General features: G+C 34.3%; 1 protein-coding gene across 3 annotated transcripts in view; it reads right to left on the bottom strand.

The window, feature by feature from the left end:
• LOC118186043 (uncharacterized) overlaps positions 1–12,950 on the bottom strand; it is a 110,368-nt gene that overhangs the window by 45,156 nt on the left and 52,262 nt on the right. For all 3 annotated transcript variants that reach the window (XM_035356028.2, XM_085812193.1, XM_085812194.1), the window contains exon 2: positions 10,712–10,937. In XM_035356028.2, coding sequence (XP_035211919.2) covers positions 10,712–10,876 — 165 coding nt within the window. In that variant the 5' untranslated portion in view covers positions 10,877–10,937. The remainder of the gene's footprint in view (positions 1–10,711; positions 10,938–12,950) is intronic.

The following is a 12,950-nucleotide window of genomic DNA, read 5'->3' as shown; positions in this document are numbered from 1 at the left end:
TTGTATGTTGTCGCCGATAAAATCTGCTTAACAAGATTTGCGCCGGCCAAACGGAAAAGTACCTAATAATGCTATGTATAAATATAATACATATCCAAAGTCGCGCTTTCGAGACATGAAAAATGCAAGTTAAATTTTGACAATCGGCCCAGTAGAATGGAAGTCATAGAAGTTTTTTTTTTTCTTTTGGCAAGGTGTACAAGAAAGAATATTTAATGCAACTCAGTTTTGGCTCTGGATGGCAGAATAGCATTAAATACCAAAGAGGACTTATTCTGCATCTTTGTGTCAAGAAAACTAAAGCACTGCAAAAAGACAGTGCATGGCCACGTACAGAACCTAACTCTTTGGAACACAGAAGCACCAATCCAATGCGGCGGATGTTTTCTTAGCTGTTACTACGCGAACAGCGAAAGATTCGAGACGCCAAGGGGACTCGTTGGGGTCACATGCGGCCATTCTGAGCCTACAGAAAAGATTTTTTTCTTGCTTTGCTTGGTTGGAGTGTTTTTTAAGGGCCCGTCAGAACCGGTTTTACCTTTTTGGTTGGGTCTCTATTCGGCTGCGACCGTTCGAAGGACCTACATCGCTTTCCGCCGCGGAAATCGTGTTGTTCTCCTAAGACATGTTGCTTACGTTGCTATATTATCACTTGTCTTATTTCTAAACACGAATGTTGTATTACCGTTAACGAATGCGAGTCAATTTCCAGTTGCTGTTTCTGTATTTACAATTACTGCATTTTCAACACTTCATTTATAAACATACTGAATTATGAATTTGTGTATGTTCCGAAATTCACATATTTTTTCCCCTGTTATCATATAGCATTGGAGATGCAGTAAATAGAAATGCTGCTGTATAACTTAACGCAGAGATTGAAAAATTGGGTCGTTCATTTTCTTAATATTAAGACACACGATGATTTATTTGTTACGTAATTTTCATTTGCTGCGTATCGCTTCGCGCAAATAAAGAGATAATTTTGTAGAAAAATAATTCAACTTAAAAGGTGGTAATAATTTAAGAATTCACGTACTAATTAATATCCGTGAAAGGAAGTTAATTATTTAATGACAGAAAAAAAAAAAAAAAAAAAAAAACAAATTCAATGCACAATTAAATTTAAAATTCTGTAGTCTGAGGTAATGATTTATATGGCTGCGTTTTATGATTTTGAAAGCGATTTGCGTTAAGCAGTTGATGATAAAACCAAATTACTCAAAAAGCTAAATATATAATTAGTTAAAAATTCTGAAATTCTTGACTCTGAAGTAGGCCAGTTTGTGCAACGATATATTTATATTGGTTTTTATTAAATAAAAATTAAATTATAGTGAAATGCTTCGTTCAGATATATTATTTTCATATGTATTGTTTTAGGTATATATGACAGAAAAATTCTGATGTTGACTTCATGCAATTTCTTTGTACGGCTTATTAAATTATACGCAATTTTTGCCGCCCTTCATTTCTTCAAATTATTGTAATTTAATTAACGATTGCTCAGGGCCAGTTGAAAATGACATCAAAAATTGCAAATTTTGAAATTAAATACTTCGAAGAATTTTTGTCGTGCGGGAGTCAAACTTCTTGTATTTTAACTTTTTCATGACGCGTATATAAAACTTTCCCAAGTATACGTACAGGTACCGGAAGACCGAATTAAAAGTTAGATTTCGTTACTTGTCCATCCAAAATTAAATTTTTAGCCAAAAGGACGTTAGCCCAGAAGGGCTATTAAATTTCGTTCTGGCATTTTGTGGCGTTTCACTTTTCAACTTGTTGTCAGCGAATATTATCGCTCTGTATTATATTTAAAGAAATAAAATAATGAAGCAGCAGCATAAATGTATATATGTTTCTCGCATTGAGATAAAACTACGGTACCTAGAGCCATCCAATTTTGAATTAACGTACGTCATCTGGAAGCCCAAATTGAGAATCTAGAATTTATTATCTATTTCATATTTTGTGAAGCATTTATGAGTTTTTGATTAAAAAAACTCAACGATTTCATGGTACTTCAATGTAATGTAATGGTGATTACGGCAAAGCCTCGAGGGTTATCTGCCTATGGGGAGGAACGCCTTCGTGGAGGAGCTTTATAACGGAAATTGGATCGTATATACGTTATTACACGGGGAAAATTATGAAAACGCCAATCCGTCACGGGATTCGAACCTCGGACTGAACTACCAATTCTCAGCGACTTTATCGCTCGGCCGCTGGTGGGACTGGAACTTTAATGTGGAAAAGGTTGTAATAGCTCACTCTCTTTGCTATCATAAAATTAAAATGATCTTGCGAGACAACGCGGCGACTTCTCTCACAGACATAAAAGACTGCCAGCACAGAATAAAGGTAAAATAACCCTTTATTATTCGTCAAACTCTTAACAAAAATTGAGGCACTTTGTGCTTACAGTAACACCGACGACTTGCGGTTGAACTTGAGAATAGCTGCACAATAATTTCAAAGATAAAGAGTAATGCTGGTCTAACAATTTAATTTAAGGCTAACTCAACAACCTACCCGGCGATGTACTTATTAAATGGCCAAAAAAAGGCGTATCAGAAACTCCGCACAGGAGCAAGGACAACTAGTAACGTCCGCTGGCTAGCGATATTTTGATACTTTGTTGGTTATTTTGGCATGCAGAGGGGACTCCTGCTGTTTCCAGATTCCTGAATGAGTCCCTTTAGGGTCCTGACGTATGTAAAAGTCCAAAGATGAAGCTTCTCCAGTTGAGATAGCCTTGTAAAAGAAAAGCTGGCTAGCGAAATCGCGCTCTGAATAAACTACAAGATTCGGCCGTTTAAATACTCACTTCACTTATAAGGTATTCTTGGCATGTCTTCGTGGTGTGATGGTCTGCACGCTGGGCGCGTATTCCAGAGAGGTCCGTAGTTCGATTCCCGGCGAAGGCGTTGCTCATTTTTCATTTCTCCTGCTTCCAAAATACCTAATGTCTCTACAGTGGCGCCCGAACTGAAAAGGGTGGTGGATGATGATTCTCCACATGCAGGATTTGGCGACTGGGTCCCATAAAAACCCCAGTCGCTTTTTAAAAGAGGGGGTACATAAGGTATTTCTCCCGTCTTCTTGGCATGTCTTCGTGGCGTGGTGGTCTGCACGCTAGGCGCGCATTCCAGAGGTCCGTGGTTCGATTCCCGGCGAAGGCGTCTCTCATTTTTCATCTTGCCTGCATCCAAAAATATAACTGTCCGAAAATACCTAATGTCTCTACACACTTTAGATTTGCATCCTCGCGAGGAAATGCGAGGGGAAAATGAGAGGTTCAGGAAAGGTACTAAAACTTAAAACTATGCAAAAGCATAACAAATTATTTTTAGAAAATAATTTCTATAGCCCTTGTATCTAGAACACCTTAATTTTTTTTTATTATTGACGATAATCATCATAATTAAATTAGTAAATACGAGCAAGAAAAGAGGAAGGATTGCGAAGAAATAAATTCTGCGCCTTATAACAATTAAATGTAATTGTCTTACCTGCGACCGTTACTTCGCTCCGTGTTAAATTCGGTAACAAGGCAGTTTTTTATGCAATTTAATTGACAGTGCTGCTTAGTTATACGCAAAACTCATCATTAAAAATAAGAGAAAAGGAGGGAGGGAAGTGAAGGTGAAGTTGTAATCTCGTAGCATGGGAAATAACAAATCTCTACTAATGAACTCACGCAAAGGAGAAATGCATAAAATTAATCCCTCCCCCCCTCCCTTAAAAAAAGAGAAAAAGTTGGTACGATCGGTTTAGCTTAAGGCAATTTATAAGTGCTTGATTCACTGGGTCTGGGATGATCTACAGATGGGGAAAAAAAAAAAAAAAAAAACTTAGTTAAAAAAACACGCATGAGTGAATGTGACTTAAAAAGAATAATAATAGTCCGTTAGTTAGTTCAAAACAGAAAAAACCATTCATTGAGATAACGATGCAACTCTCTCGACTTCTTGTTTTTTCGTTAAGGGTAATTGCAAACTCCAGTCGGATAAAACAGAAGTTTCGGTTTTATTTATCAGGTTATTTTATTTTCACGTAAAGAAATTGGCTATCAAAAAGTCAGCTAATTCCGAAAAGCAATAGATTATATATATAAAAAAATTATGTATACACCTGTTTTTGAGGTGCTTTCCGAAACTTTTTTTTTTCGGAGGGGGGTCGAAAGGAGCTTTGTCTCTAAAGGACTATTATTTTCGTTTTGTGACTTTGCATTGAAAACTTTAAAAGGTTGTATCACTTTTCAAACTGTTGCCACCAAATATTATCGCCCTGTATTATATTTGAAGAAATTAAATGATGAGGAATCTGCATAAATGTATATATCTTTCTCGCGTTGTGATAAAACAACGGTACCTAGAGCCATCCAATTCTGAATGACTTAATCTTACAGCGAATATGGGCATCTGAAAGGCCAAATTTCAAATTTGGAATTTGTTTTATTATGGATTACATATTTTGTAAAATTTTCCCGAATTTCTGATTAACAAACTCAAGGATTTCAAAGCGAGAAATGGCAACGTTGTACAGAAAAAACATTTTTATCTTCGGCGCGTGGGGCTGAGTATCGAAAATTCTAAAGATATGCTCATTTTAAAATTATTTTGCGACATTGCTGTTGAATTGAATTTCATGGCTAAGTGCAAAGAACATGATATTTAATAAATAAAGGTAACACACAAAACGTTAAAAAATGCCTCCTTTGGGCGTAATTTAAAATCTGAAGCCTTTCGGGTTTTTTCCCCCTGTTTTTCCCATCCCCTTTTTGCGCGCTTTTTATTTATTTATTTATTTATTTTATTTTTTTCTTTCAAGTTCGCACGGAATTAGTTTAATCAGAAAATTTAGTAATAAATTAATGATGCATGGATTAAAAAGTGTTAATTACGCTATAGTCAGTACAGGCTACAAGAAATGGTAGATTTGCTTCAAGGTAGGTTATAAGGGTGTAATAAAAGTGCAGGAAACTCTGTAAGAATTAAATTACCGATAAAGAATACATAGTTTCTGAGTTTCACTAATATAGTAACATACTGTTGCGTGCGTACGGGCTTATAATAGATTATATGCACAAGTCCGATAATAAGTTAATAAAAATTTATTTTTAAAAAAAGAAATATTTCAGAACTCTGGAATATTCCACAGAAATATTCGTACATATATTCACAGTATCACATAATATAATCAGTAGTTACACTTCAAGCTACTAAAACCGTTAAACACAATGCAATGCAAAGTGTATCTAAAGAGAAAGCTGACTCGGATATCTCAGTTCACACGGAACTAAACAACTCGCGACAACAGTAACTAAGCAACTAAACCCAGACGCTCTCTCTCCAGACTTTTATAGTTTTCAACCGGTTGCAAAAAAATTTCTAGAACTTTCTGCCTCTCGAGATTTCTGGAAAGCAATAAGAGGATGGAATTACAGTTGCAGCTAACATAGTGGTCAATTACGTTTATTCAGTTTCAATACAAATTACCGAGATATCATTTACTCAATGTTAAATGAACGTCCTCCTTTATTCTTACTTTTCCAGCATAGCTTTCTCTTAAAATTTATTTCGCGCTGCATTGTGCGGGGAAATACAATAATTTTAATTATAATTCTACTAAAATTACCTATCTAAATACAAAATTCGTAGCAATAAACACACACACACATATATATATACACTATATACATACAGGTATAAAAGCGCTTACTTTTGTAATTTTGGAATGCGTTTCTTATGAATATAAAGCAATATGTTAATCCAGTTCTACAACTTCATTGCATACTGCAATATAATAATTTGAATTCCTCTGATTTTACTGATGAATAACATTAATAAACGGATGGTCAGACAATTAGCCTTCTAAAAAGCACAGCTTTTGTGATTTTCTTGTGTAGAATTGTATTTAAACAATATTTGTTAGCGAAATTTGCACAATCAGTCATTCTAGTCTTTGTTTTCATAAACTTTTTTAGATCATTAAAAAATATTTATAAAAAATATTAAAATAAAAAATCTGAAAGACTTATTTTATGTTACGTCTAAAGGGGCGTTTTTTACCATTTACACACACACATACACGTTTCGAGAGCATATGGGCTAAAAATATTAAAAAACAGCATATCTTTAGAATTTCCGATAGAAAGTCTCTTACGCTGCAGATAAAAATATTTTATTCCGTACAGTGTGTTGCTACTGCTTGCTTTGAAATCGTTTGAGTTCCTTAATTGAAAATTCGTTAAAGTTTTAAAAAATGAAATAGATAATAAAACAAATTCGAAATTCAAGATTCGGGCTTCCAGGTGCCGATATTCAGGTGGAGGATTGGATTTGGATTATTCAGTTATGGCAAAGCACACGAGGGCTATCTGCCTAAAGGGAGGGATGCCTTTCGTGGAGGACTTTCTAAGGGAAACTGGCTCGTCTACACGTTACACATGGGGAAAACCACGAAAACGCCCATGCAGCCAGCCCGTTCGCGGGATTCGAACCTCAGACCTAACTACCAGTGTTCAGCGTCTTTACCGCTCGGCCGCTGGTGGGCGCTCAGGTGGAGGAATACGTTATTCAAAATTGGATGGCTCTAGGTATCGTTGTTTTTAACAGTGCGAAAAACATACATACATTTCTGCAGATTCTTAATTATTTAATTTCTTTACATATAATGCAGTGCTCTAATATTTAGTGGCAACAATTTGGAAATTGATACAACCGTGTATAGGCTATACCTTCTGGGCTAACGCATCTTTGGGCTAAAAAAAGAATAATTTTAATTTACATCAAATGTCAAAACTCATGACACTTGGTCTAGTATTAATAATGTTTAGATAGTGCAAGCGGTTGCAAGAAATCATAGAATATATTTCTTACGGGAAAACGTTTCATTGCGGAATTGATAAATAAATGGACGAGAAACTAAAAATGACAGGAAATAGAATGAAACGCACTGTTAGAATAAATCATACCTTTCGCTGAGTTCCTTCCATGTTCTTTTTTTCCCCCTTTTCCTTTCTTTTATTCTTTCTTTCCCATTGTGGCTTCAAAAACAAAATAATATGAAAGAAAAAAGTCTTTATCTTTTGTCGTAATTTATTTTTTGGACATTTTTTTGGACTCGGGCTGCCATTAGACAAGGAGGGAGGATGAAAAAGAATTCTATTTCCGCAGAATACCCTTTCCTTTTGTAACAACTGGTGCACTTAATATCGGTGAGAAATAATTTACAGTACATTAGCCTACTTCCAATTGTTTTATTTACATTTAATATCACATGCACAGAATGTTCCTAAGCAATGTGATATACTCAATATACTGAGCTGCATTCACACCAAGCCTCGCAGGAAAATTGTTTTGACCTGAATAAAACACTGTTTAATGTGTTAATCATGAAAACAGAATTGTTATGTGCAGGCAACTGAGTTCCGCTGAAGTAGGATTTAGCTGCTTGCTTCGATTAATACATTACTTCTTATCATACAACTTTGTTCAAAAGTGAAATTTCTGAATTGATTTTTACTTCAATGTACACTGCGAAAAAATAAATAAATAAATAAAAGGGTACAGTTCTATACCTCCCTACTACTGGGCCGATTGACTAAATTCAGATTGCGTTTTTCAAGTCTCCAAAGCGCGACTTAGGATATATATATATTCAGCATTATATTTATATTCAGCATATTATATTATATTTATATTCAGCATTGCTCTAGCATAGGTATTTCGACACAAAATCGGACCTTTTTCTGAAATAAAATACCAATTTTTTTCCCATTTTTCGACTTCAATTATGGCAGATGACGAAATTTTGGAAAAATCGCACGAGTAGTTTAAAAAATTAGCTCTCAAACCTTTAGCTCCTCCGTGTTAATTGAATTTGGTATATATTTAAGCTCTTTATTTATTAAACTTTTTTTATTCTTTCTCTCTCATTTCGAAATTTAGGTCCATTCCAAATAAAACTGACACATTTTTTACAATTTATTTTTAAAATTTTTATTTTTAAACGTAATTTTTATAATTTTTTTTAAAAATTTAAATTATAACCTATAAAATTTTTACCATCATCTTAAAGTAAGTGTATTTGTAAGCATACCTGCAAAACAGAGGTTATTTTATTCAAAATTTCCGGAGATATACGTGAATTTACATGTTCATTACATATGAGTTTGTTAATCAAAAATTCGTTAAAGTTTTACAAAATATGAAATCGATAATAAAACAAAATCCAAATTTGAACTTCCGCATGTCCATATTCGCAGTAGAATTACGTCATTCAAAATTCGACGGCTCTAGGTACCGTAGTTTTGTATCACAATGCGAGAAATATACATACATTTATGAAGATTTTTAATTATTTAATTTCTTCAAATATCATGCAGGACTCTAACATTCGGTGGCAGCAGTTTGAAAAGTGAAACGGACATTAATGTGATTCAACGCAAAACGGAAACAATAGACCTTCAGGGACAAAGCCCCTTTGGACTAAAAATAGGTTGCTATAAATTAAGTTCTCTTAGGGAATTATTCTTGATGTAAACTGAAAAAAATGAGCCAAGATAAATTTTTGAATTTCTCCTTGAATTTCGCACCAAATTTTAAAAAATTTAATATCTAGGCATAATTTGAGTCGTAGAATCGAAATTAGGGAAAAGTTAGCATGTTATTAAAAAAAAAAAAAAATCTGATGTGTACACCACATGACTTCCTTGTACGGAATATTAAATTAAACGCATTTTTTCTTGCATTTTATTTAAACTTATTAGATTGAATTAAACCTACTTCGCGGAAAGCGCATAAACCACAATAGAATAAATGCATTCTTTAAAATTCACTTTGTTTACCATAGCGACACTCTGGCGCTAGGTTTACTTAACAGTATAATATTTCATTCATATTATAACTCAGAATGCACAAAATGTATATCATTTAAAGAATTATCTAATCGTTGCCACATGTTCTATTCAAATACTATAATAAAGCTAGAACTATGTATAAAAGAAATTAAGCAAACAAAACAAAACAGAAACAGTTTTTCACAGACAATGTGATACATTCCGCAAGAGAAGAAGAGCAAGAATGATCTTGCTTGTTTGCATTAGCTGTACGTAAGTCACGTGATCTCTGAGGACATCTGCATTGTTTGTTTACAAAAGGTTATACATAAGACACGTGATCGATGAGGTCATAGGAATGTATCTCACTGAGTATTTCTCATTGAATTAATTCAGTTCTCACTTCGCGAGAAGGCAAAAATACGTAAAAACTCAAAATATCTATATTAAAAATTACGAAGTAAATCGCAAACGCTTATTTCCTCGAAAAAATTCCAGAAAGAATTAAGCATGATTTAATTGGCAATAATAAATGAATGCGTTATCTTTGTTGTTGGCAAGCTAAGTTTCTCTAGATTGGCAACAAATCCACTAGTCTCCTGTTTCAAATGTAAACATCAATGGCCGATATTAAAAACAGGCTTAGCGGCAATTAAACAACTTTAAAACTGCTGATAATTCTAAAAATATTGCACACAGATTTACTAAAGGCATAAAATCCTTAATCGGAAGATAAAAACATAATTCAATCATTTTTAAAGCAAAAAATGTACCAATTTACAAACATATAAGAGTAAAGAAACTGAGATCACTGACCCGGGTAACAGAGTGGATATATATATAAATATATTTATATACGTTTGCTGCTGCCGATTGCAACCAAAATACGAGGTGCACATCTACATGTTATAGCAGTCCTATACACAAAATTTCAACGTTCTGAGGCTACTCGTTTTTGAGTTATGCGAGATACGTACGTACATACGTTCGTACAGACGCCACGAAAAATTCTCTTCAGAATTAATTTTAAAGCAGTTTTATAATTTTTTTGAAGGAAAAGAGTACTTTATTCTGTCCTTACGTACAGATATGACGCAAAAACATCGTTAAATTGCATTCGATAGCGGTCAAAATGGATATTTTCGTTGAAATATGCTGCCTGAAACTTTTCGCGATTACAATACTTCCTTTTTACTTCGTACAAGGAAGTAAAAAATTCAAATTTGAACTTCCGCATGTCCATATTCGCAGTAGGATTACGTTATTCAAAATTCGACGGCTCTAGGTACCGTAGTTTTATATCACAATGCGAGAAATATACATACATTTATGAAGATTTTTCATTATTTAATTTCTTCAAATATCATGCAGGACTCTAACATTTGGTGGCAGCAGTTTGAAAAGTGAAACGGACATTTATAGTGATTCAACGCAAAACGGAAACAATATACCTTCAGGGACAAAGCCCCTTTGGACTAAAAATAGGTTGCTATAAATTAAGCAGTTCTCCTAGTGAATTAATTATTCTTGGCGTAAACTGAAAAAAATGAGCCAAGATAAATTTTTGAATTTCTCCTTAAATTTCGCACCAAATTTAAAAAAATTTAATATCTAGGCATAATTTGAGTCGTAGAATGGAAATTAGGGAAAAAGTTAGCATGTTATTCAAAAAAAAAAGTGCGATTTTGTGTCAAAATACGAATGCTGTATATAAATCTAATATATATCCCAAGTCGCGCTTTTTAGATATGAAAAACGCCAAGTTCGTCAATCGGTCTAGTAGAACTTGAAATATGAAACTTACCCCCTCCCCCATTTTATTTCGTACTTAATTTTGACAACAGAAGAGACGAGAAAACTCACCTGCACAGCACTGTTTAGGAAGCAATTATTTTGGCCGGGCATGTTCAGTAGGCCCTTCGTGCTAACAGTCATGCTTTTCCTGGGACCCATCAGGTAGCTGGAATCTTGGAGCTCCGCAGTCACTTGGCCTACGGTGCCCGGGATAGGGCCAGGAGTGGGCGTCATCTCGGGGAGACGTAAACAAATGTTTTCAAAGAACTACGTGTCCCACGGCATTGTACAGCGCCTAAAAGAAAAAGCACTTTCTTCATGAATGAGGCCCACTTGCTTCAGTATTCTGTTAGTTACATAGATAATATGGGCATGTATACAAAATTAAATGGTTCTATATGAAAATACAGTCAGGGTTTGAAGGTTAATAATATTTATCCTTCGAAAAAAAGTACATGCAATATAAATCATCTTAACTAAAATACTTCCATTATATTACCTAAGAAATCAAACTTTATTTTCTTTACTCCCTCATTGTTTAAGTACGAAATTTTCGGCAAGAATTCTTGTCCGAATTTTGAGAAAAAATGTTTATTGCCCAATAACAAGTAAAATTATACCACATGCATTATAACATTTTAGGGCAACAAAAATATGTAATTATTACGAAAAATTTATTTATTACAACATTTTAGGGCAACAAAAATATGTAATTATTACGAAAAATTTATTTATTATTTGAACGCTCCATGTTTAGAAAACAACACCCATATCTTTCATAAAATGGTTCAAATATCTACAAATATCTGCACCAAGAAAATTATTTTTAAATTAATTTGTTTTAGGACCCATCAAATCCCACGATATTGTGTCACACTGAGCAAAATGAGGTCATACGGCTGACCAAATATAGACAAAAGTGAGAAGGAGTAGCATGAAGCAGCTGAGCGTGAAGTGTCATTTCTTGACCAAAAAATTCTAAACTACATCACTTATGATGATTCTCATACTAAAAAAATTTCATACATAAACAAAAATTAAAAATTATATAAAAATTTCATACATATTCATTTCATTTCATAACAGGTTTACCTTCCGTCTTGAAAAGTGAAAAATTTTAATAATGCTTTAGACGTTATTAAATTTAAATATTGCTATTAAGTATTAGAAATAAACGGTGTTTAAATACAATCTATCACAACCTCCCTTGTACATCCTGTTCCTGTATTTCAGCTTCCTCTTCTAAATATTCTCAGTATTAAAATTATAAAATAAATAATTTGGTACCCAACTATAATCACAATTACTTACGAAAATTTTCTCTGCAGTATTGTTTAAAACTGTTGACACATTTTTTTCAATCACAGACGAAAACAAGAAATAAAAAAGATTGCGTTTGAATTCGACGAGTTAAAACCAATCTTCAGTGCAATTTTCAAACTGAAATAGTTGATAATGACTAATGCTCACTTGTCTGACCTTTAGTCAGCCCAAGCCTCCCGAAATTCCATGTCGTTGCGTTACAAACAACATTGAGCACCTTACAGGTGACAGTTCTGCCTCCAGTTTTAAAGGAGAGAACCCCGGGGGGGGCGAGCCCGAGGTTCTCCCATCCCTCTTTTCCCCTACCAGCAATCTCTAGAGAGGGTTTTCGGCTCGCCGCGTATTTAGAGTGCCCCCATGCCGCACGGACACTATACATTTACAAACATCCATGCCTTCTCCGGGATTCGAACCCGGGTCCTTCGGAACGGTAGTCAGCGAGGCTAATTACTATACCGGAGGGGCGGCTTTAATCTTTTATTTATTTGTTTATTTTATTATTATTATTATTTTGTTATTGTTTTTCTGCGTCGGGTGTGCTGCGTTAACCATGAGGCCGATTACTGTCGGCCAGGAGGGTTGTAGCATACTCGTAAACTAAACTAAACTAAACCGGAGGGGCGGCTAATGAAATAGCACGTTGTTTTAGGGGCGTAACCTTGGTTTTCAATGCCGGGGACAACTTAAAATTTCGTGTTCCTTCTTGTTTGCCAAAATGCAGTAGGGAACATAAATTTGGCGCCTGACTTTCGCCTCGGACCCCCCAAGCTATGCTGCCACATTGTTTACCCCTTAGTACTAAAAAAAAAAAAAAAAAAACATTGTCGATTTGTCGAACTAGTATAAAACACAGCAAAATTTCATTAAACTGAAAGTTTGTATATGGAACTGGCAGTAGAAGAAATATGCGTTTTCAGGGACAACCCGATAGTTTGTACAAATGCTTAGTTAGTAAAAAAAGCGAATCTACTATATTTTAAAATTT

Source organism: Stegodyphus dumicola, chromosome 2 (genome assembly GCF_044657685.1).
Source record: "Stegodyphus dumicola isolate Sdum_Otavi_A_Nest chromosome 2, ASM4465768v1".
NCBI lineage: Eukaryota > Metazoa > Arthropoda > Arachnida > Araneae > Eresidae > Stegodyphus > Stegodyphus dumicola.
The sequence above is the reverse complement of the archived record's forward strand: the minus strand, read 5'-3'. Positions and strand labels throughout refer to the sequence as shown.